Here is a 26384-nt window from a genome sequence, read left to right on the forward strand (position 1 = left end):
AAATCGGCCTGCCAATGACTCCAATCTGGTTCACTGGATGGCTTTGGAAAAAATGAAGGAAGAGATACATATTGGACTTTTGACTGTGTTTGTTTTGTTTCTTCCTGATATAAACCTCCCTCATGGCCATTAATACTACACAGTAATAAATAAAGTAACAGATAAGCAGGTAAAATCTTCTTTTTTTCATTTTTCACAACCTTAAAAAACAAAACAAAATCCCGTCTTTAAATTTAAAAAAAAAACTTGCTCCTTTATAATCACCGGGCAGTCTGGGTACTTGGAGCTGCCAGAAGTTATTCTGTGATTTTACACATGTATTTCTTCTAGTTTAAGCCCAAAGAGTCGTGCTGACAGGTTTCTTTCATTTACTACAGCAGCATTTGTTTATCATGTAGTAAAACTGGGAGTTCCTGTTGAAGTTGTGCTTCTTTTTTTTGTACTGAGGGATTAAATGTGCAGTGAAACCTCTTTACACTGGGTGAAATTATTTCCTCACTCTTTAGTTTTTTGCCTCTTTGCTACCACCTGCTGGAATATTTGTGACTCATCCCATAAGGTGAAGCGTCACTAAGTTGAATCACTGAACTGCCTCAGCTTCTGCTACTTTGAAGTAAGATATCCTTGTTCATACCTCAAACCTACCTAAGCTGCTGTGTCAGAAAGGATTTGCTGGATCTCAGCACCAAACACAATAAACCTCAGCTTAAATAGTTTCTTCTTTATATCAAATATTTTTTTTACCGTAAAACGTGTCACCTCAGTCTGTTTTAAAACTTCTAATTGTTAAAAACAGTGGATGGATGCTGTCAGGGTGAAGTGTTTCCTCACAGTCTACATTTTTGTCCCTTTTGTTCCGCCTACTGGAGTATTTGTCCAATGACAGGTTCTGTGAATGCAGCATGGAACCACAGTACAAGAACAAATCGGTTCAGTCTGGACTAACCCACAGAGAGCTTGTTGATGGCTTCTTCATTAAAACTGACCACAACCGTGATGTGTTCAAAGTCATTTAAATCATCTTACTTCCTTATTCTGATGCTCAGGCTGAACTTTAGCAGGTCGTCTACAGGCCTAAATGCACTGGGCTGTTTCTATGTGATTAGCTGATTAGGTATTCGTGTTTGGACAGCTGTAACTAATGAATGTTCGATGAGCCTATAAATCACTGAACACTGCAGTGATACTTGTTGACTGATCACGTGTGCAGGGAGACAGCACGGCCAGTAGGGCGCAGTAAAGGTCTGTGTTGTGGTGATGGGCGTCTACTTCAGTTAATCAGAGACTATACAAGATAAACATCCTTCTCCAGATAGTCCAGACTAAAAGCAAATCAAAGGCCCACAAATAGTCATTAATAGGAAACAACCTATATGCAACGGACAACCCTAATACTGCAAAAAGTACACAAGTGTGCATTAATTTTGTGAATGTCACTGATATAATACCCGGGCAGATCCACTTTTTCCTCTTTTTCTTTTTCTATGTATTAAACAGGCATTCAGCTGACCACCGAATGGCTTACTCATGAACAGTGACCATATAGGCACCTATTTCTATAGATTCAGGGTCAGAGTCACATTTTAAGAAGATTTTATGTTAAATATAAAATTCAGCCCGAAACCAGGGCTGAAGTGTGAAAAGGTCGCCAAAAGTTCGTGAGATATTTTCATGGCTAAGCTTCTGTGTACAAGCATGTAAAGCAGTTCTTATTTATTAGGGTGATTTTAATCATTATTTATTTCATTAGTCTTTAACATAACTTAAAATTCTGGTGTGTTTTGATGTAAAGAATGTTTGTATTTTACAAGAATAAAATGGGCAAGATGTGATGAGTGTTGTTTTGGATCGCTCTTTAAGTACTTTTTTTGTTCATATTCAGGACAATATGGAGAATGATCTTGTTCATCTATCTTATTCCCAGCCTGCAAAGCAAATTATGTCTTTAAGACCTTGCTAAACTCCTTTGTCCTCCCTTAGTTATGCCGTGAAAGGCCCAGGCTACTGGGGGCTTCCCATGATGCACTGTGTTGCTTTTTCACTCACTATGTGTTCATACACCACTCCCCTCACCCGAGCCGGTCATGGCAGATGGCCACCCATCCCTGAGCCTGGTTCTACTGGAGATTTCTTCATTTAAAAGGGAGTTTTGTCTTCTCACTGTCACCACGTGCTTGCTCATAGGGGGTCTTGTGATTGTTGGGGTTTCTCTCCATTATTGTGGGGCATATACCTCATATAAAGTGCCTTGAGGTGTTGTTGTGATGAAGTGCTTTTTAATTAAAATTGAATTCAATATTGCAAAGTGAATCCAAGAGAAAGTACGTGCAACTTCTTCACGCACCACTGCAGAGGATTATTTTATCTGATCTCTTTTCATCGCTGAGCTGACCACCAGGCCTCACTGTGTTTCTTTTAGCAGAGGAGGGGAAGTATTGGATGATGTCACTGCTACCTGTCTGAGTGAGTGAGTGATTAATCACCAGGGGGCTCACAGTGGGTGGAGAGGGCGAGGGGGATCGGATTGGAATGAGAGAGGGAGGGGCGCGAGACTGATCAATCTCCATGATTGGCAGGCGTGATCTGAGGACCTGCCTCCCCGGAGGATACTACATCAACCAAAGTCAGGCGGGAGGCATAAACATGCAAACAGGGGCACACACTTGGGAACCTCGCATAGACATAAGCAAACAGTTACACACAGCCAGCACGCGCTGACTTAAAAACATGCAAAAGTGCACACAAAGAGACTCAGGCACATACAAGCAAACTGCTGTAATCTCACAGACCCACCCATGATTATCATTTCTACCTCCAACTCCTCGCTGAGAAAGTGTCAAGGCTGTAAAAAATATTCCCAGGTACAGGCTGGATGATAACAACCTGAGCGTGGGTGGATTTACTGCCATCACACACACACACACACACACACACTTTATGTCAGCAACACAGTCTGACTGTAGTTGCTCCATGTAGGTAGAAGGGAGTGGAATTGCTAAAGAGAACTCAAGGGAAACCATGTAAACTGCAATGCTGGATTTACCATCACCACATCTAAACACGTGCACGGATAAAAATGATAGCCTCACACGTTTTTTTAAATTTTATTTTAGAAAAGATACATTAAAATTTGCAACAACAATGACCCTCCCCCCTACACACTTTTCATCTCTCCTTCCTGTTGTAAATGCCCCTCCTCCTGCTGTTACAGTATCGCCTGATGTTTAGTGGCTTTAGTTTTCCTGTTTCAGAGACAGAGAGCAGCATCTGTCACTAGCTAGGACTGACACATGGAATCCCACCCAGAGCCCCGAGGCGAGAGCCTGCCACCTGAGAGCCCACCATCAGAGAGCCTCTCCCTGGGGGCCTGATGACCCCTTCCCCCGTTAGTCACTTTATCCAAACTCAGCACTTTTGATCCATCCTTGTCTCCTTTTTTCCGAGCTTGCTGAATTTCTTTATTGCCGCCTTTTCACTTGTTTCTGCTCATCAGTCACATTTTCACAGATATATATATATTTGGCCAGAAACTTTAGAATTTTTCTGTTTTTCCAGTTAAGATGTAACACATGCCTCCCACTTAATTAAACCTGATGAGTTTAATAAAAAGCATGCTTACAGAGGCTCGCACAGTCTCCACGCTTTCCACCGCTCGAGCTCAACAAAGTCAAGGCTGCTTTTTATGTTTTAGCCAGTAGATTTGAGCTAATGTTGTATTTATTAAAGCAAATTTCTGTGCATCTCTACGCCTATTGCAGCACATCATAGAACACATGATGCTTTATGTTAGCAAATAAAGAAAGCATCATGCAAAAATGTAATCACCTGATGTGTAATATGGTTGTCATGCACACACCTAAATGCTAGTTCCACCATAAGATAACAATTATTTTAACTCTCTTTCCCCCCATAAACACGACATTTGACGACCTCACTGCTACACTTAACAACAAATTCTGACACCTCAATAAAGACGTAGTTTGACAACTGTTAGTACACGTTCCTGGTTTTTCCAAAGGAGACCACTCTCAGTAACTTCTGATACAAAGCCAATCATTTTTCTCTATAGGCCGGTATAAAAAACATGACAGGTTTTCAATGGGTAAAGAGTTAAACTCGTTGAATTGTGCAAAGATAAAGCTGGTGGTGTGGATAAAATTGTTGCCTCACATCAAGAAGGCTCCTGTTTGAGTCAGCTGGAGCCTGGAAACTCGGGCTATCTTGCGAAGACATGCGTGTTAGATTAATTGGTACTTCTCAACTGGCCGTGAATGTGAGGTAGATAAAGTGCCTGAAGTGTATAGAATAAAGTGAAGTATGAATGTATGGTTAGAAAATGTGACTTGCAGTTAAAAGCACCTTGAGTCATCAGCAGAAACCGGAAATGCGGCAAATAAAAGTGAGCACCATACATGTCCTTTTAAGCACTATTACCACGAAGCTGGCTCACAATAAATTCTACTAACGAAAGAAAATAAACATAAAACAGGGCCAAGTATAAAGTATCAGAAAATGGAAATAGCCTGTGTCTATGAGCTGTACTCAAAGCTGCAATGATTCAATTACTGGATGTAATTATCTAGATTATATTCTAACTTTAGGGTTTCCCACAGCCTGAGAGCATATTTCAGATTGACTTATATTTCATGTGTTTGTTTTGAATTTTAGTCATATTTAATCAGCCTCAGTGTCGCTCCTCTTATGTGTGATATTTCCAGTTTCCCGTGGTTGAGCTGCACAGATGTTAGATGGTACACATAGTGTAGCATTTCCAGCTGTTTTCTCATTTTACTGGAGAAAAAAACAAAGCTAAAAGAAGAGTGAAAACTGGGCAAGCATCATGACCCTAAACACTGCTGTAATCCAAGAGATTGAGGCTAACATGGCTAAAATCTGAGTGCATCAAACAATCCAAAAAGATCCCATCTGAATGAATGCCCTTGTGTGCCTGCGCTTTCAAGTACGGGCACTTTAAATTTGTTAAGGGAAAAAAGAAAAAAAGGAAGATTCCCAGAATGATTTGAATTCCTTTTAGGCACTGACCTTCTGCCTGTGATGTCAGAAGGCCATATGCTCCCCACACACAATGAGCCAAGGATACAAACACATTCACGCACAGACAAAGTGGCTGCCTGGTTACATTGTAGCAGGAGCTGCCTGAAGGAGGTATTGTTAATGTTAACTATTGTGTCTTCCTCAGCAGGGATAACGGGGGTGTGTGTGTGTGTGTAGGGGGGAGGGGGGGACAATTGCTACTTCTGGGGTTGCTTCTGGGGGAGTGGAGGAGGATTTGGGGGGGTTGAAGGATGAGCAGGCAAGTAAAGAGCCAAACAGATTAAATGAATATAAACAGAAGACTGAACAGTGTGTCATTCAGAAGATGCTTTAAGGCAAATTTTGGACAATGAAGAAAATCTCCCCAAATATAAGACTTTTTATCAAGAGTGGTATATTTTTTAAAAAGCATCACAAATATTACAGTATATACTGTTGCGTATATGCTACTGTTTCAACTACACGATGTTCTCGCCCTCAGCACACCTTCTCTGACTGACTGTGGGGACTACCATCACACTCACGCCACGGTTTTGTTGGCGAGAAGAGGAAGTAAAAAGGATTCTCCTCTCAATGATCAGCTGCCATTACTGAAAGAGAAAATTGGATTTTCCTCAGGCTGCTTGCTGAAAGAGATTGGAATTTTTTGATTTGAGCTGGCCTCTAGTCTTCCAGCGTATGAAAACGGGAACTCCGTCTGCTCTGTAGTACTACCTCATATGCATACTTGAGTTATCATGGACTCTGAGCAAATCATACAAAATAATAGACCTCTTTTCTGGGTAGTATTATGTTTTAGAAAAGTGCACCGGAGTTTTCTTGGTTTTTGGACCGTCTTTATGAAACCACTGAAGCAAGAAACGCAGGATTTTAAACTATTTTAAATACGTATTTTAATCCGATTAAAGGCTGTACCTAAAAGATGGCTATAGCTAGCGTGACATCACACATGGAAACTTCCAGTCAATAGGCAAAACTTTTTATTCCACAACTAGTTTGCAAGTGGTGCACCACAAACGTCCAAGACGCTGACCTGTCTGCAAACACTTATTAACTAACCACATAATGGCAGTGAAACTTGAAAACGTGCAACCTTCGAGTGAAAGTTTTCCTCACGGCTCAAACCAACATACTTAAACAGGAGCAAACTTTTACTTTGAAGGGGAACTCTCTCCATTTCCGGTCTGTGTCATAGTCCGCACAGTTTCATTAGTACTCAACGAGCAGTTAAGCAACTCACTGTCTTTCATACAAACTACTAATAATCGCAACAGCCTGATATTTACCAGAGCAATCCCAAGGAGCACCACATACCTGTTTTCAGCCAATTTCACCTAGCAACAGCAGCCAACCTCTCACAACCACTTGTCAATTAGTTGGAGAATATTTTCCAACTGACTAATGGCTACAAGGGATCACTGATTGGTCTGTAGGCCAGTATAATCCAGGTTTTTAGCAGCTGATTTCACAGCAGCTGCCAGCCACCTACAGCAGCGACCCCCAACCTTTTTTGTGCCACAGACTGTTTTATGCCCGACAATATTTTCAGAGGCAGGCCTTTAAGGTGTCGCAGATAAATACAACCAAATAAAACCAGTACCGGTACCAAAAAAAAAGAAGATTTATTCATAACACATGGGAAAAGACCCGGGGAAACAATTAAAAAATAACGCTAACGACCGATAAAAACCCTTACAAACATGAAATTCACACCCGAGCCGCAACTCTTGCCGCCCGGTACCAAACGAGTCACGGATGGGTACCGGTCCGTGGCCTAGGGGTTGGGGACCACTGACCTGCAGCAAGCACTCACAACCAGTCTCTGTGTGAGTGGGGACTTAAAATAAAGACAGTGTAAACTTCATGTGAGTAAAAATTGCAGTTATGAGACCTAGCAGAGAGCAGTTAGCCCCAAAGATTGCTGCTTGATCCCAGTGAGTACAATTCATACTTCAAAGAGGGCCGTCCAAACTCATATAATCTGGAATGACCTTTCAGACTAATAAAATGATCCTGATGATGTTGTCAGGGTTAAAGCCAAGTTATTGAAGCCTGCAGATCTGCCAGTTCAGTGAGCAAACAGTTGCTCTATTCATCCAGCAGACACAGAGAAAAGTCTGCATGCATCTGAATCATTTATGTGAGCCTACAGCGTCTGTAGGCTCACATAAATGCATCGGTCAAAAGCATATGGGGAAAAGCCTATATTGTTTAGCTACATCTAGTAGTCCCTGACTTAATTTCCCTGCATTTGATTAAGAATGTACATTAGCTTTTTTGCTTTTAAGAAAAAGCAGGGACATCTGTAAAGGAGGTAACTGAAAGAGTAAAGGTGTGGCAGCTGCAGCGCTGTACAGCTAAGCTTTTAAGACTCAAGCAGTATCCACTGGTAATATACAAATATTGATTATTAAATAAAACATTTGTGCCACTTGGTTGCTGCTTACCTTACATCTGTAAATATGCTTCCATTGAACGACTGCTAAAAAAAGACTTGCAGAGCTCAAATAAATTAGGCGGAGAAGTACGAGAAAACACGGAGGAGATTGGTGTTGACAGTCGTGTTTTATTTGGAATCATCGCTGTGTGGGAAAACACAGCTGCAGGGCAAATAGGCATCACCATTCCTCTCCAAAATGCAATTAGTCCTAATTAGAAATGATTACGAGGAGCGGTTCCTTTCTTCTCTGCCCATCTTCCTCTGCTGTGTAGCCAGCTCTGGTTATAGTTTCTGACATAACCTGTGGAAAAATCTCACTTGATCTGGTGATCTAGAAAATGAGATTTCAAGTGTTGCTACACTGCTGTTTAGAAGAAAAAAAACACGACGTTTACTGCTTCCAGTTAATTGAAAAAGCAGTGAAGGTGGTATTTTTTTATCCATCCATCCATCCATCTTCACCCGCTTTATCCGGGGCCGGGTCGCGGGGGCAGCAGCCTAAGCAAAGAGGCCCAGACCTCCCTCTCCCCAGCCACCTCCTCCAGCTTATCCGGGGGAATACCAAGGCGTTCCCAGGCCAGCCGAGAGATATAATCTCTCCAGCGTGTCCTGGGTCTGCCCCAGGGCCTCCTCCCGGTGGGACATGCCTGGAACACCTCACCCAGGAGGCGCCCAGGGGGCATCCTTGTCAGACGCCTTCTCCCATCACTCGCGAACAAGACCCCGAGATACTTGAACTCCTCCACTTGGGGCAGGCACTCATCCCCGACCTGGAGTGGGCACTCCACCCTTTTCCGGCTGAGAACCATGGCCTCAGATTTGGAGGTGCTGATCCTCATTCCCGCTGCTTCACACTCGGCTGCGAACCGTTCCAGTGCGAGCTGGAGGCCCTCACCCGATGAAGCCAACAGAACCACATCATCTGCAAAAATCAGAGATGAGATTCTGAGGCCACCAAAGCGAAAGCCCTCCGCCACTTGGCTGCGCCTAGAAATCCTGTCCATAAAAATTATGAACAGAACCGGAGACAAAGGGCAGCCCTGGCGGAGCCCATCACCCACCGGGAACGAGTCCGACTTATTGCCGGCAATGCGAACCAAGCTCTTGCAACGGTTGTATAGGGATCGAATGGCCCGTAGCAATGGGCCAGACACCCCATATTCCCGCAACACCTCCCACAGGACACCCCGAGGGACACGGTCGAATGCCTTCTCCAAGTCCACAAAACACATGTAGACTGGTTGGGCAAACTCCCATGCACCCTCAAGTATCCTCGAGAGGATAAAGAGCTGGTCCAGTGTTCCGCGACCAGGACGAAAACCGCATTGTTCCTCCTGTATCCGAGGTTCGACTAGCGTAGGAACTCTCCTTTCCAGCACCCTGGCATAGACTTTCCCAGGGAGGCTGAGGAGTGTGATCCCCCTGTAGTTGGAACACACCCTCCGGTCCCCCTTCTTAAAGATGGGGACCACCACCCCGGTCTGCCAGTCCACAGGTACTGCCCCTGATCTCCACGCAACATTGCAGAGGCGTGTCAACCAGGACAGCCCTACAACGTCCAGAGCCTTCAGGAACTCGGGGCGGACCTCATCAACACCAGGGGCTCTGCCACCAAGGAGTTGTTTAACTGCCTCAGTGACCTCGCCCCCGGAAATTGGCGGGTCATTCCCCTCATCCCCAGACTCTGCTTCCTCCTCGGAAGACGTGTCAGTGGGATTAAGGAGGTCCTCGAAGTATTCCTTCCACCGCCTGACAATTTTCTCAGTCGACGTCAGCAGCGCTCCGCCAGCACTATACACAGTGCAGGTAGAGCACCGCTTTCCCCTCCTGAGACGTCTCACGGTTTGCCAGAATCTCTTCGAGGTAGTCCGAAAGTCTTTTTCCATGGCCTCTCCGACATCCTCCCACACCCGAGTTTTTGCTTCAGCCACTGCCCGAGCCGCATTCCGCTTGGCCTGTCGATACCTGTCGGCTGCCTCCGGAGTCCCACAGGTTAACCAAGCCCGATAGGACTCCTTCTTCAGCCTGGTGGCTCCCTTCACCTCTGGTGTCCACCATTTGGTTCGGGGATTACCACCACGGCAGGCACCAACCACCTTGCGGCCGCAGCTCAATGCAGCAGCTTCGGCAATGTAGACGCTGAACATGGTCCATTCGGACTCAATGTCCCCAGTCTCCCTCGGAATGCTGTTGAAGCTCTGCCGGAGGTGTGCGTTGAAGATCTCGCGGACTGGGGCCTCTGCTAGACGTTCCCAGCACACCCTCACTACGCGTTTAGGTGCACCAGGTTTGTCCAGCGTCCTCCCCCGCCACCTGATCCAACTCACCACCAGGTGGTGATCAGTTGACAGCTCAGCCCCTCTCTTTACCCGAGTGTCCAGAACATATGGTCGCAGGTCTAGTGATACGATTACAAAATCGATCATCGACCTACGGTCTAGAGCGTCCTGGTGCCACGTGCACTTATGGACACTCTTATGTTCGAACAGGGTGTTCGTTATGGCCAAACTGTGATTAGCACAGAAGTCCAATAACAAAGCACCGCTTGGATTCCTCCCAATCACGCCCCTCCAGGTCTCGCTGTCGTTACCCACGTGAGCATTGAAGTCTCCCAGCAGGACAACAGAGTCTCCAGGTGGAGCACCCTCCAGCACCCCCCCCCCCCCCCCCCCCCAGGGACTCTAAGGAGGCTGGGTACTCTGAACTGCCACTCGGCGCATAAGCGCAGATGACAGTCAGGACCCATTCCCCGACCCTAAGGCGCAGGGAACAAACCCTCTCGTCCACCGGGAAAAACCCCAACGTACCGGCAGCAAGCCGAGGGGATATTAGGATACCCACCCCAGCCCGCCGCCTCTCACCAGGGGCAACTCCAGACTGAGACAGAGTCCAGCCCCTCTCCAGGAGACTGGTTCCAGAGCCCAAGCCATACGTAGAGGTGAGCCCGACTATATCTAGCCGGTACCTCTCAACTATGTGGTATTTTTTTATATTCGACAGATATTTTTGTTTGTTTTTTGTCCTGGCTTTTGTTTTGACAGCTCCTTATCAGGTTGTCAAGGTTACATCTTCCATTGTGTTCAAAAGCCAGATGAAGTGCTTGTCCCCGTCAGTGAGCGGAGCGCAGGTTCAGCTTCAGTTTTCAGGCTTTTCTCTGTAAGTTCTTCAATAAAATTGTACTTGTGTTGCAGTGTGCGTAGGCTAATTCAATAGTTAAAACTGTGTTTTCTTTAGCCTTTATAGTAGTTTGGCCTTTTGTGGTTAGAGCTATCCATATTTTGTACACGGCTTATAAAACACAGAGCAATGGACGATAATGCAGCTGAATGCATTGGGGAGGGGGGGACATGTAGGCTAAACAGAATTGCTGTCTCTCTGCATTTTCAACTTCAAGGCCAGTGATCCAGTCAGGTAGTCACGAGTCAGAACATCAGTTCTCACCACAAGATGTCTGAGTGCTGAAAACTATGTGGTGAGTCGCTGCAGAGAGGAAACAAACCAAAGGACACATACAAAAAGCTGCAGTGGCACAGAAATGATATATATGACGTGTCTAAGTTTAACATGAACTCATTTTACCCATTTACTGTACTCTGCAAAAGTCTCGATCCACCCTTGGTTTCTTTATGTTTTGTTAGAGAAATGGAAATGAGGGCATACAGAAGATGATTTGTGTGTTACCACAAAGCTGACAGAAAAGTTGGTTGAAAACAGCTGATAGAGCATTTAGCAGAAAAACATTATTGTGACCGTGATTCTAGGTCAGGAAAAACCACGTGTAGAAATAAATGAAAGAAATAAAAACAGCTGCTTTGCCGGAGTTGACATACACACACACTTGAGTCTCATTCTGAGTCTGAGGATCTCCAGCTGCTAGCTTTATGTTAGCATTATGAACTGTGTACAAGTCTGGCATATTGTGTTCACTGTAGCTTTTAGTTTTTCTATAATGTTCATAGTGACTGTTTACTCTTTGCCAACACTTGTGATTACTTTGGAATGCATTACAACCCTGGTCACAGTAGACTGTATGTAAAAGATGGACATAACCAACAAAGTGACATCAGCCATTCATTCTTAGATGATGGATTTTCAAGCCTCAGTATTAGTATTTAGGCTGGCACCATGTTCGTTTTTTTGAATCAGTATTTATGTTTACTTGTCTGCAGAGAAATGAAAGATTATTCAGCTTCTGTGTTGCCTGAAGCTCTAGAGGTTGCCACTTGATTGCAGTGCACTTGTATTATTGACATAAGCAACTGACACTGAGCATTTCTGCATCTTAAAACTGATCTATCTGGTATGGTATATTAAAACAAGGTTGAGTTACTAAAGTAACTGTACAAGTTTTAGTTTGATATCTCTTTATCTTTCCTCTGCCTTTCTACTCTTTCTTTTTTTCGCTGTACGCAAATTCAAATTTTTGTTTCAAATTTGCATTAACCAGCTGTTATTTGAGAAAACCAGGCATTCATGTGATGAACGGGCAAAACCGTGATGGGCATCGGAGCAGAAGGCCAGAAACGTTCAAAACAATCAGCTGTGTTGATTAGAACACAGAAAGAACTTCACACTCACACACATTGACAAATTCCTGACAACAGTTACGTAGCACAGACACAAAAACAGAAGGTGATTTATCAGCAAAAACACTCGCAGGCTATTAGCGTGTATTTGTTTACTTCACTTTGTGTGCATCTATGCGATATAATCTGTCCTCTTGTATTGACTGACTGGGTGTGCAAGATCGTGCGCATGCCAGTGTTTGTGGTTGTGTGTGTAGTTGTGAGTGTGAGCAACGTTTCAAGAATGCTCAGAATCACAGCCCTGCCAAATCAGTTATGCAATTGCATTGTTTTCTCTTCCTGTGAACTGCTATCACATCGCATCCCTGATTTCTCATTTTCTCTCCCCTCTCTCCCTTTCCTCGCTCGCTTGATGGATAATAATTTTTTTACCCGATCGCTCATTTCACCCAGTCCTGTCTACATTCCTCCCACCCTCCTGCTAACTCTTTATTTTGCACAGCATCTTCCCCCTCCATCCCCCCACTCCTTTTATACTCTTCTCCTGCAGACCCTTGTTCATTCCCTTGCTTTCTGGCACATCCCGTATACCCCACTCTCTTTGTAACACTCATGCCTTCTCGCGTTTTTTCTGTGTGCGTATCTTTCCCGGGGTACAGTCTGTGCTGACAGGCTGTTCCTCCAGAATTGATTTTGACCAAGAATGCAATAAAAGTCACTGAAGAAAGAAGAGGAGCAGCTGAGTAACAACTGCTTGTCAATCAGTGCGGATGGCTTGCAGGGAACAGACGAATGTAAGGAGCAGAGTTCATTTATCTGTCCACGCGTTACACCTGAGAGTACCTTTGGTATTTGTATTATAGCCTCACAAGGTTGTATGGATTTGCTGTCACCTCCATACCTTTTCTGTAACTGATAATCATTAGCTGTGCTGCCATGTGATTAAAATCAATTTCTCATTTGTTTACGCAAAGTTGCTGTTTTTTTACACACTGCTGTGGTTATATGGTGACGGGCATGAGACACAAACAAGATGTTGTGTAATTTACTCTGTCAGTTAATGAAAATATGATGCTTCGATTTTCTAGTTGAAAGGAATTCATTCTCACAATCACTGCTGGAAAGTCCACAAATACACAGGCAACGTGAGTGTACCAAATCCTCGTTCAATGTAACTGTAGGTATTCACAACTGAATGAGCAACCTAAAAATAAAGGTCATAAAATAAAATCTTAATGGGCCTTTATGGAGTTTAACACTCAGAAACTATTCAAGATGAATGTGGTGGTAGATTGATAAGGAATGATAGACACATTGAGCAGTGTGAACAGGCAGCCCTGGAATTATAATCAGATTTTGATCTAGCAGCTAAAATAGTCCCATAACCTGATGCAGAAATGCTAAAACTGCAAAAAGTGACTCAAGACTCACACACTCCCATAGCGTTAAAAATATTTCTATAACTCAGCCATTCATTCAAACTGCATTAATAAGGCTTAAGTTATCTATGATTAAAGCTGTGGCTGCACTGGCCAACCAATGGTTGTGTATTTATATGTTTATGGCCCTAACACAAGCAGCTGGTGCTGCTAGCTGTCTGCTTTGAGTCTTTCAGCAGAGCCATTTCAAGCGTGTTTGTGGCATCCGTCTCTTCTGCAATGTTTTTAAATACATATTTTTCAAATAAATAAAACTGACTGCTGCGATATAAATTGCACTAAAGAAGTCTGTGAAATGCTTGCATAGCTTTAGTTCTATGTTAGAATCATCTGTATGTGCAATGTGCTTATGGATGCTAATTGCTAACCAGGCCAAGAAGTGTTAGTTGGCAAGTTAGCACCTTACCAAGTACAGTCAGAACTACATGAAAAAAATAGTGCTGTCAATGTTAATTTCGTTAAAATGACGTTAATGCCATAACTGGATTAATGCGGCAAATCTCCATTAGCGAGTTAGCTCGGATCGCCCCGTGCATGGGGCTGCACGGCGTCAACGTGTTAGCGCGGTTAGCTCGTTAACTCTGACAACACTAAAAAGAAATTTAAAAATTAAAAAAAAAAAAAGGCTAAAAAGTTAAACACGGAAATCTGGTCGTTAAGTCTGACGTCACAAGCCGTGTCTGGGCCTAAACTCCACTGCAGGTCCATATATCAAACGATCACTATGGCATTACTGAGAGTTGAAAAACTGTCTAAAGTCTTTCATCTTTAATAAAATGATCAGCGTTCTGCTCTACCAGGTGTAACAATTGAGTTTAACATCCAGGCATCCATGAAAACGGAATTTATGACAATTAACGGAGTTAGAAGTTAGCAGGAAGTTAGCTCGCTAGCTTCTATCTAAATACAATATAGCATGTCCTGACTGCGGGGTTTTGGAAACAAATGAAAACGTACAGCTCTGTTATCACTTCCAACATAAATGAAGACAGAAAACTAAACAGCAGTGACGTTTGTAGGGTTACTGAAGTTTGGCTAGCTGGTATATAATGATGTGCTACGTGACCGCTAGCGACACAGCTATGTTAGCATAATATAAACAAGCTAACTTTTTTTCCACTCGATAAAAGTTAAAGTGAGTGTTGTCGGTGGTCAGGAACAAATGTAATCGCATGGCAGGATGCTGTAAAAGGACCAAACTTCAGCCAGGAGAACAACTGAGATAATCCATCCACAATACGAGGTTAGTCATTCATATACTGCTGCATGGGTTGGGCTGTAGTTACATCCTAAGGTTTTAAAAACTGAACTTAAATAAATGATTAGCGGTAATAAAAGCCGAGGGAGGTCAACAGTGATCACTGACTGTTTTAGGAGCTTTTTGAGATTAAATAGAAGAAAATACAAAACATTAAACATGTTAACAACACAAAAGCCATATTAAACGCAGACTACTTTAGGCCCAGAAGTAGGATTTGTCACGTCATCACTTAACGACCGGATAGGAAATCTGCACAATGCCAAAAGGGCTGCTTCTCCCTTTAGCAGTCTGTAGCCCACTTTAGCATTCACACTTAGCCACCTGGCTTACAGTTAGGCCAGTTGAGCAAACAGACGTTCATCAGATATGAAAAGCCAATTTAAATATTGCATCATTACTTTTATTATTATCATTATTATTATTATTACATAACCATGCCAGAATATTGTTTGATCTGTAGTTTTAGTTAGATTGTTGCTAGCCACAGTGACTTCATAATATATCAAGCATAAAATATTTCTAGGTGCTTAAAAATTACATGTCGCAAAACTGAACTGACAACATGCTTTTGTAAAGTGTTACACATTAGATAAACTGCAAATGAGTAATTTTAGCTCATTGGTAGGTGGTTGCCGGACACATATAGTAAATAAGAACCTTCAGTGGTCTAAGATGTATCTGCATGCCAGGTTTGGTTCCTCAGCTCCTCATCCTCCTCCTGTAGGAGGAGTTCACAGACAATCAGAAAAATTGTGCATTAAAGTATTAACCCTGGAGAACCCATGGGGTCAGATCCAACACCATTGGTTTACTAGGGAAACCATGGGGTCAAATTTGACCCAATGGGTTCTCCAGGGTTAAAGATTTGAGAAGATTTTCTGTATATACACTTTATGGACATATGTCTCTGTAGTTCAATGTAATGAGCATCTGGACCAAAAGGCAATCCACTCACTCTGTATTGTGTGTGTTTCAGCAGGAGGTCAACACCATCCAGTGGGTAGCAGCTGTCACTTTTCCTCTCCTGTCTCACAGATTACATGAAGTGAATTTGCGGACGCCACAGACACACTGATGGTTGGAATCCAGACTAGGTGCTCACTGATCAGTCTGGAAAGAGTCGAGTGCAGTGGGGGTGGTTACAGAAATGACGGGAAGGGTGACCCAAGAAAGGGGGGTGGTGGTGACTTGTTTTCCCGTCTCTATGCTCACATTCCTGGCCATCATTCGCTATCCAACTCCATTTCATTTTTTTCACTGGGGTGTTTTTCTTTTACTTTTCTTTCTGCGATACAATAAATCCTTCCACTGACATAATTATCTGTTCCATAAATAATCGTATTCATGACAGAAGATGACTTGATTGGTGTATTTAGTAAAGAACCCAAACCAATGTGTTATTTTCTGATACATCATTGCCAACTGCTAGGAAACTGAGTATATTGCAGCAAACGTATCCATGTGTAAATCTAATAAGTTCAAATAACACAAGTTTATTTAAGGTAGCCTACGCTGATTTATTCACATCCCACTAATATTCTACTAAAGAAATTTTCTCGCTCTCTTTGCATATTAAGTGTCATCGTTTTAATAATCTGCATATTCTGTATGATAAACTCATATCGTTTGCTGCTGCTCCAGCAACCCCATGGGGATCGTTGCGGCTTTATTTAATCCAATTTAATCTAATGATTAGAAGCAACCAAATCACATTGAAATAATACCCTGTTCTATGCACAGTATGCCATAACAAAAGCTGCAGGGAGCATTTGAAGAAAAAGAATCAGATGTATATGCACTAGTTATGTGCATGAAGACTTACGGGAGGCGATGCAATGGGTAACTTCACTATTCTTTATGAGTCCACAGTACATAGATGTAATACTTCATTAGAAGTCAATGCAGAAGGCCCGCCCACCTGTTGTTTAAATTTATGAGTGCAAGGGGAAGCCAGAAAGATGGCTTTAGGGGGGAGAGGCTAAAATGACGTTTTTAGGTGGTGGGTACTCGATAACAGTGGAAGTTTCCTCATTGTTTACTTTAATGTTTAATAACCTGATTTTATTTTCTTCAGGAACTGTCTTAAAAAAAACACTGTTTTTGAGCACTTTCCAAAGCTGTTAATACAATAATTCTCCAACACAAATTACTCCAAAGTGTAGATTTGTCTCTTCCCTGCTGACGCAAGCCATAGGCACTGATCCCGAATCAGTGGCCGTGCAGGCTTTAGATAGCTTTGGGCTCAAAAACAGCTTGGTTATGCACAAGAAAACATGCTGTTTTATATTAATATGTAAAGTGCATCGCAACACTATGAGTGTCCCTATTTTGGGAGAAGATAGCACTTAATTGGGACCTCGTGAGTAATAATATTTCAGTAATCCTATGAGACTGTCTATATGTATCAGTAAGATCAGTGCGCATCACAAACTACCCCTCCTATTTTCATGCAAAAAGCTTCACAGATCCATAGGGGAACTGGTGCAAATGAGTGTTTTCCCACTGAGCCTCACCACAACACATCCATGTAGGGATCTGCCTTTTCCCCAAATCAAATTTACATACTGCGATTAAATGTTGTCTTTGAATAAGACAATTTCTTGTACATGTAAATGATGAGAACCACAGGGACTCCTTAAACTCACTTACTTATTTTATCTAAAAAGACATTTCTTTGTACACTTTAAGGAGCGGGTTCTTGCTCTTATTCACGTTTGATGATTAATTCAAAGAGGGGAGGCAGATTAAACATTTCAAAGTAGGAAACAAGGCAGAGGGCAGAGAGGAATGAGATGAAAGCGGCAAGAGAAGGAGATATCAGGGCTAAGAGAGAGAGAGAGAAAGTGATGCAGATGGGGAAAACTGAGAGATTGCGGCCTCTGTTTCTCCAGTCTGTTAGTACTGCGTCTTTGTAGGGAATCTTCTGGGAAAACGGAGATATAACCCTCTAAAGTCTCCCGGCTTCATGTAGGGTCAAAATCTTTTGATCAGAGGTGACTGGGAATAAAAGGATGAAGGAGGTCATAGTGAAAAGTAGGCAGGAAGAACTGAAGACAGATAAATAGAGGATGAGTGACGGAAGATGGGGTTTGAGATAAAAAAAAAAAAGAAAAATGAGGAGGGTGGTGTCTGCTGTGTTTGATGGGATGATGAGGTGGACAGACTTGGATTTCACGCTGTCTGCTTCAAGCTGGAGGGGCAGCTGAAGAGGGGCAGTTATGGGAAGGATGTTCTTCAGTCATCGTGCTAAAGAGAGAGTGTGCGGGATGGTTTACTCCAAAATGGCACTAGCGAGTTGGTTTCATATGGCAAGAAAAACAAGTGTCAGCAGTTGTCCGTGTGTGTGTGTGTGTGTGTGTGTGTGTGTGTGACGCTCTCAGAGGGGGGGCTTTACATCATAAGCTTGATATTGATTACACAGACTGTCAGATGCATGGTCGACACCAGATACTGCAGCCATATGTCCACATGAAGGAAGTGCACACTCAGACGCGCACACACACACGCACACACACACACACACACACACACACACACACACATATCAATAACTGCTTGCCCTTCACTGTTGCTGAACTTGCCCATCCATATTATAGCCCTTTATTTTTTTAACCAGTGGATCTTTTTTACATCCCAACACATGAATCAAGATTTCATACAGCTATACGATCTTACGTTGTGATTCACACGGTGTCGTGATCTCACAAAGCAGCTGTACAGCATCTGCTCTGGAACAGTGCACTGACAGGCCGGTTGGTAACCAAGTCAAAGCCAGAAGTAAAAAAGGAGAAGGAGAGTTTTTCTCAAAAAGTCTGAAAGCCAAGGAAGCTGTGACTTTAAAAGTGTTCTGTTACTTTAACCATACTGTAAAATTGGACAAACAGCTTTTGCCTCGAAAACAGTAACATCAAAATTGGAGAGCAAAATTATGCTAGCTTTTTTGTTTTTCCACAGTACCAAAGTAATGAAAATACTTAATTTAAAGTTAAATTCAGAGCAGCTGGTTGTGCGACCAACAGGAAGTTGCAGAGTGCCCTCTGGTGGACAAACTATGCAGCTTCAACACTCATAACACTGAAGGGTGTTTCCTTTCTCTCTTCTGTACTATTTACATTTTCATTTATTAGCAAGACTGAATTGGATGGATGGATGGATGGATGGATGGATGTGTTTACTTGGTTTAAATCTGACCCCCAGAATTGAGAACAAATGCATAAATACACAACAACAAAAAACATTTAGAACCAGAGGTATTAGTTAGGGGGGTAAAAAAAACAACCCAAAGCTGCTGTGACATTATTCAGTGAGGCAACAAAACCACCGACAGTGACTCCCAAAATATGATGATGAATTATGAGTTGATACACCACTGAATGATTTGTGGTTCACGAAAGTAAACACGCACAGTATCTCCTTCACCCCTCAGTTCTATAACCATGGAGAAGAGAAGAGATGGAAAAGGGTTATCACAAAGTGCCTTGTGAGCCAAATCTTTCAAACAGTGTTGTTGCTAATTTGTTGTCAGTCATAGGAAGTGTTACTGACCGTCAGGTTTTCAGTCAGACATGAAAAGAACACTGAAATATACATGAGTCCTTGAAATCATCACAGATTTCAACGTGCAGAAAGCTTTGAACATAAGCTCAGTGAAACACTAACTTATTACAGATGAAGCTCCCATCCCGCTGCCTCAGATCTTCATCTTCTCTTTCTCTCTCTGTTCTCTCTGCTCGTCTGATCACAATGGGAGGGAGGGCCTTTAGCTGCTCTGCCCCTCGACTTTGGAATTCCCTACCCCCGGACCTCAGAAATATTAGTTCATTCTCTCTTTTTAAGTCCACCCTCAAAACTCATCTGTTTAAAATTGCCTATTCTTAAATTTCTGTATGTTTTAACTTTTATCTTCTATTTTTATCATTGTGTATATTTCCAGTTTTTTATCTGTTGTACAGTGTCCTTGGGTGCTTTGAAAGGCGCTATTTAAATAAAATGTATTATTATTATTACTAAGAGCTGGGGGGTTACAAATCCACCCCCCATCCAACAGCTGGAGCCTATCCCAGCTGCCATATAGGGCAAAAGGTGGGGAACACCCTGGCCAAACAAACAATTACACAGCTGTTTATTAACTGCAATAAACCACACGATCAGCTGCCACCTGTTACTTCCAAAGAGAAACAGACACCTTAGCAAAGGACCGTCAACCTGTTCGACTCCAACTTCCATGAGCCAAGCAAACAAACAAAAGAGGAGGAAACAGCAGCCTAAATCGTGCTTGTGTGTGTTTACGTGTGTGTGTTCACTCAGCAGGCAATAGCATTTAAAAATTCTAAAGCTATGCAAAATGCCTGAGAGCCTCACTGCACTACACTCCAGCATATGGTGTTTTCTCTGTTTTCTTTTACACATGATGCAGAAAATCAACCCTTAAAGCTCTCCTTCCCACGCACATGCAAATGCTTGTGCATGTGCACGGACACAAATAAACACGCTCTTATTACGTGTGCGTAATTATTGCAAAAGCAGCGCGCTGTCACCTTACAAAATCTGTGTCATAACACTCAGCTCGCACTCTCGCTTTTGCGCTCCGGGCTGTTATTTTTCAGTGTGCTGCACCTTTAAACGGCGGGCGTGGCTCTCCTACTACGACCCGCCTCTTATGCAGAATAGCCAAGAGTCCTTCCCCCGGATCATATAGTGCAGCAGTCTGCAAAGAAAGTGACCACAGCCGAAGCCTATCCAGCCCTCTGAGCGGTGGGACCGCGACCAAACGGACTCGTTCACCCTCGGTGACTGTTTACCACCTGAGAGAGACACCGAGCGCAGCAGCAGAGGGAGGGAGGGACGCTCAATTTGGGAGCAGATTGCTTGTAAAGGAATCACTGTGGCTGCTTTTTCTGTGTTTTTTTTTTTTTCTTAGTGGTGTAATTACGCACAGCGGATCCATGAAGACGCAGACAGGTTTTTCACTTTGGGCACCAGGTAAAAAAAAAACTCCTCACAGCTGACACCCAAACGCACACGTGGATGGTTTAGATAATAAGTGAACCGCTTAAAGTTTTTATTTTAATTTTATTCGGAGAGGGGTGTGTACTGGGGGTTTGACGAATGGAAAAGCCGCATCTCCAGCGCGCCCGCTGCTTAATTAACTGATCGGCTTTTTAGACGCAGCTGAATTCCTTGAGCTTGATAAGGAGTCGAGCCGAGGAGGAGCCAAATAAAGTGCTTTACGCGCGGCTCTCCGGTCTGAGCAGCCTCACCGGGAGTACCGGGGCTGCTACCTGCTGCCTGTCTGTCCAATTAATCTATTTTCAGTCCCATTTTAATCGCCTTGTTTTCTGCTGAGCAGTCAGCGGAACACCCCCGCCCCCTCCCTTCAGTATCCTACTACTAAAACAGTGTTATGTAATGAGACAGTTGCGAAACTTTGAACTTCTCAACAGCTGCAGCAAGACTGGTGTTCTGGTTTTGGTTTGTTTTTGTTGTTTAAACCTTGCGGCATGTGAGCGGAGAATCTTTATGCCTGAAAGTCAGTGTCTTCACCTCCACTACCACTCTCTCCAAATACTGTCTTATGAAGTCTTTACCGATTTGCAAACAAGGTTCTAGTGATTTAAGTCATCTGTTACACCTTCTTTTTTTAAGGTGGAGGTTTATTTCCTCAAAGGCAGGTCGCTGTTTACGAGGATAAACTGCATCATTATCTAACAGGCAGCGATGCATGAAAATAGATGCATTATGCATTTACCACAGGGTCGGACCCCCCGCCCCCCCAATAAATAAACAAATGATTAAAAACAAAATACGCACAGCGGTGTTATTATTTCTGATGCGAATGAGGCTCAGTTCTGATCCAGCTGTCGGCTCTGTGTGTGTGTCTCAGCAGACAGCGGGAACAGGGAGTGATTCACCCCGCTGCCTCCAGCCACCCATGCCGGGCATTAGCTCCACCGCGCCTCGTTATGAAAACTGGGACATGGACCACCTCGACCACTACCAACATTATTTCTACGACGACCACGACCCGGACGAGGATTTCTTCAAGTCCACTGCGCCCAGCGAGGACATATGGAAGAAATTCGAGCTTGTGCCGACCCCGCCCATGTCCCCTATCCGGGCGGTGGAAGGGTCGGGCAGGGTCGGACTGCTCTACCCGTCTCTCGGAGACAAGCTGGAGTGGGTGTCCCAGTTCTTGGGGCAGGAGGATGAGCAGCAGCATCAGCAGGATGTGCCGTGCAAGCTGGCTACGACCGGCGACTCGTTCGGGAACCTAAGCTCTATCATAATCCAGGACTGCATGTGGAGCGGCTTCTCGGCCGGACAGCAGCTGGAGAGAGTTGTAGGGGAGCGGTACTCTGCCTGTCCCGGGACCGGAGTGGCCGCTAAAGTCGCAGCCGGGTCCGCTGTCACCTCCCCCGGGAGGGTGCAGAGTGGCCCCGGTGACACTGTTGCCCTCGGCGGCTTGGCTGCGGACTGCGTGGACCCCACCGCGGTTCTCACGTTCCCGATAACAGGCGGATGCAAGAAACAAGTGTCTTCTGGTTCCGAATCACAGAGCGACTCTTCAGGTCAGTAACAGGTGAAGCGCACTGATGTACAGCGTGAATGGTAGCTCTTTCTCTGTGCAGTTGTGTGTCACAGTGACGTTGAACAGGTAGTTCAGTGGCCATAGTTACTTGTTCTGTTTCCACCACATCCCTGTCACGCACACGCACACACACACACAGTACTTAACACACTGGAACTTCCAGACCCGCCCAGTCATGTTTTATTTAAGTCTCCTTCATTTGTTTGCTTGGATCAGTGACTTTTAGGTATTTTGTTTTTGAACTTAGTCATTTTTATTACATTTTTATTGCTTTGGTCAGCCATCTTGGCAGTAATGGCTGGCATGGCACATGATGGTGACTGCATTGCGTTACCTTTGGTGCATGCAACACATGCTTGAAGCCCAGAGAGCGACACACCCATCCAAACATCTGCTGCTTGGCAGGGATCCAGCAGACCAGCTGCTACTTCTCCCTGCTCCTCTCCTCCAGTCTGACTTATGATAACAATATCCTCTCTGCCGGCTCTCCCTGACCTCAAATTTGACATGAATTCAATAAAGAACACTTATTATTGGAACTTTATGTAACTGGGAGGGATTGAGAAGCCCCCCCCCCCCCCCCCCCCCCCCCCACACACACACACACACACACACACACACCTTAGTTATTCTGTCTCGCCTAAATTTTCCCTGAGACAAGACCTACTTTTTCCCAATTTTGTATATTTTTTTTTTTTCCCCACTCCCCCGAACCCATATGATCGAGTCTGGTATGTGGGCTGCCATGTGATGTCGAGCTCGGAGCGTGTGTGGAATGCCACAAAGGGAACTTGTTGCTGCATTCCTCCGCTCAACAGGCTCCGGCGCCAATTGTGTTGGGGGGTGTATTTGGGCCGAGCCAGCCCGGGCTGTGAATAGGAGCAGTGGGGGATTAGCCCGTTCAGGAGGGTTCAGGCTGGGCCTGCACAGTCCTTTTTTTTTTTTTCTTTTTTTTTTTGACAGTGTTGAGCATTTCATGGAGAGACAGGAGCTCTGAGAGGAGGAGAATGAGCCAGCCCGGGAAACAGATGTGTGGTAAAGCTTCAGTAAAGAGCTATTATAGGGTTACTCTGGAGAGTCCGTCCTGTATGCTTTTGTAATATGAGACTTGAGACTTGCTTTTCACATGAGTGCTGCTGAGGATAATAGCTGGGGTCGCCTTACTCCCAGCTTTGTGTCTGTCCCCTCTTCTTGCTGTGATCTTAGTTACTTAAGAGTGTGTTTTAATCTATAAGAGTGCTGAAAGTCTCCTGGGAGTCTACTCGATTTGCGGGAATGGAGTCAAAATTTTTATTTTATTTTATTTATTTATTTCTTTTAAACCCTGTTTCCACTCTAGTAAATAGAGGAACAAATGGGTTTCGCAGCGCTGGATATTAGTCGGCTCATTTTAACAAGTTGAAGAAGCACCTGAGTGCTTCACAGCCTAACCTGTCTCTCCCTCTCATGCTCACTCTGTGCACATGAATGAAGAGGGGGAATTTCCACTCAGGGAGCTGAACTAATGCAGTGATGATTCAGAGCCTTGGTGAGAGTGTGTGAGTGAGGGAGATCATGCAGGTTTCGCGAGGCTCTGTGAATATCTTTTTCGCAGAAGCATTTAATTGGCCTGAGGAGGCGGGAGGCTAGAGCGAGCGTGTCAGTCAGGCTGCTCACCTCAGCTGGCATTTTAAGTCTTAAACGCTTCACTCTGTGTCTTTCTTCTCTTTGGACACACATTTATCCAGTTTCTTACCTTTTTATTTTCCCCTTCAGATGATGATGATGACAAAGATGAGGATGAAGAGGAGATTGATGTGGTCACGGTGGAGCACAAGCAGCAGCGTAAACCTCGCCGACTGGTCAACACCCGCAAGCCAGTGACCATCACAGTACGAGCTGACCCCTTCGACCCCGGCATGAAGCGTTTCCACATCTCAATCCACCAACAGCAGCACAACTACGCCGCTCCCTCCCCGGACACTCTGCCGACAGCACCCGAGCCGCCGCGGAAGAGGGTTCGGCAGGAGAACGCATCGGCTCAGGTGACGCCGCCGCCTCCCCAGAACTCTAGTTCCCACCAGCCCCGGCCCGGCCACGCACCAGTGAATTTGGACAGCAGAAACCCTCACATGACCGTGGCCAGGTCTGAGTCACCTAACCTCAGCGCCTCCTCTCCTACCTCCTCCGCCTCGCCGTCATCTCCTTCATCCTCCTCATCTCACCCCCAGAGATCCCCTTCAAAGCCCCCCTCCTTCTTGCACCTCTCCAGCCCGCAGTCATCCGACTGCGAGGACACCGACAAGCGCAAGGCGCACAACTTTCTCGAGCGCAAGCGGCGGAACGACCTGCGCTCACGTTTTCTGTCGTTGCGGGACGAGATCCCGGGCTTGGCGGACTGCCCCAAGACTCCCAAGGTGGCCATCCTGACCCGAGCCACTGAGTACCTGCAGCAGCTGCACGCCAGCGACCGGCAGAAGGCTCAGGAGAGGAAGCAGCTGAAAGCCCGGCAGCTGCAGCTGCTGCAGAGGCTGGCGCAGCTTAAGCGCTCCTGAATCTGACCCGGCACCTCACACGTACACTCACAGGACTGAACGGGACTCTGTGAGGATGAAAAAACACTAATGTTCACTTGGAATAGTGCGGGTGGATTTCATTTTTTTTTTTCCTTTTCTTTTGTTTGTTTTGTGGTTTGCACATTAGCTTCTGAGTGACTGACGAGGCCACAAGCAGTCATGACAGCAAGCTTAGGGACTGGTGATCACACGGGGGTATCCGTGGATTGGTGTATGCGTGGGCTTTCAGTTTTAGGTTTGTCCAGCCCCCCCCCCCCCTCCCCCCAAGCCCACACTGTCGCTTGTTACGGCCTGCCGCGTTTGTTTGACGAAACTGCCGCGACTGTGTCGTTAACTGCTGCACCACCTCCTCGATTATGACAGACTCTTGTTGCGCTTGCACAGCTGCGACATCCCCCCCTGAAATGTCTTTGTGTACTTTCCATCACATGGCCTCCAAGTTCTTGATATCCAACATGTTGACCCTTTGTTTTTCTTTTTATCTGTCATTGTCCTCAAATCTCTTTCCCTTTCTTGTTTTCTTCACACTACTTCTAACCTCTGGCCAGCCAGAGACGCGGAGCAGTGTTATCATGTCCGTCTCGAGCAGATGAAGTCCCGACTCCTCTGCCTGCAGGTTCCAGATTGCAGCTTTCGGTGTCTTACCCCCTCAATCGTCAGACGTTTCAAAAGCATCGGCTTTGCCCTTCTGTTTCGTTGCGTTATTTGGAGAAGATACAAATTTAGCAAAAATCCCAAGAATGTTCCCACCTGTCTTTTCGTATTGTGCCATGGAGACCAGCCAGAAGATGAATGTCAGCATCCCTTAGTTAACTAAGAGAATCTTTTAGGACCTGATTTGAAATCTTTGTCCCCCCCCCCCTCAAAAAATGCCTGTAGATGAAGCCCACTGAGGTTCAGCTGTATGTTTTTTCATCTTGCTGTCTCATGAAGTCTTTTTTTTTTTTTTTTTCCTGTTTTTTGCATTGATGTAATGCCTTTAGAAGCCTTTCAGTGTATGTAGACTGTCCAGTTGGATGTTATGTATATAGTACACTTCCTGTACAGTCCCTTCCAAACCAAAACCAGAGCTGTCTACTATACTCGCCCTAGTTGGTTTTTTGTTTTTTGGCTCAAGCTTGCTGGCTTTTCAGAGACAACTCAAAGCTTCTATTTTTGTTAATAAAATGATTATTAAAAGGAAAAAAAAGTAAAAATAAAACACTTTGAACGTTGATCACACTAGTCACTTTGTCACAATGTTTTTCATTTGTTACTGTTTTCAGAGCCTCCTTGTTTTCATACTTGTGTGTTTCTGGGGTTTCTTCATTTGTTTAAATAATAAATCAGACCAGTCAGAAGTTTTTATACTATATTTTCCTACCAAGTTGTGTTTCAGTGTGAGCTAATGACTGTTTTTTGGTTAATCGCAGTGGACTGGGCTTTATTGGTGGTTTATGTGCTGAAAGTTGTGTATCTTGATTGGATACCCCACCACAAACAATTCAATCACTATAGCTGTAACGCTCTTAGATCTAGTG

General features: G+C 44.4%; 1 protein-coding gene across 1 annotated transcript; it reads left to right on the top strand.

The window, feature by feature from the left end:
• The first annotated feature begins 20459 nt into the window (after positions 1-20459).
• On the top strand, positions 20460-24928 carry myclb (MYCL proto-oncogene, bHLH transcription factor b). Its single transcript, XM_085346222.1, has 3 exons — positions 20460-20703; positions 21608-22289; positions 24065-24928. Exons 2-3 carry the CDS (start codon positions 21653-21655, stop codon positions 24841-24843), a joined length of 1416 nt encoding a protein of 471 aa, XP_085202348.1. The 5' UTR covers positions 20460-20703; positions 21608-21652; the 3' UTR covers positions 24844-24928.
• The last annotated feature ends 1456 nt before the right edge of the window (positions 24929-26384 follow it).

Source organism: Diplotaxodon limnothrissa, linkage group LG22 (assembly GCF_057381915.1).
Source record: "Diplotaxodon limnothrissa isolate DT_005_m linkage group LG22, D_limnothrissa_male_GT1.1, whole genome shotgun sequence".
In the NCBI taxonomy this organism is placed as follows: domain Eukaryota; kingdom Metazoa; phylum Chordata; class Actinopteri; order Cichliformes; family Cichlidae; genus Diplotaxodon; species Diplotaxodon limnothrissa.

Excerpts from the sequence above, each read along its gene's own strand:
- myclb (XM_085346222.1), top strand. The coding sequence starts at position 21,653 with ATGCCGGGCATTAGCTCCACCGCGCCTCGTTATGAAAACTGGGACATG. Across the intron at positions 22,290-24,064 it reads ATCACAGAGCGACTCTTCAG|ATGATGATGATGACAAAGAT; the intron begins GTCAGTAACAGG and ends TTTCCCCTTCAG.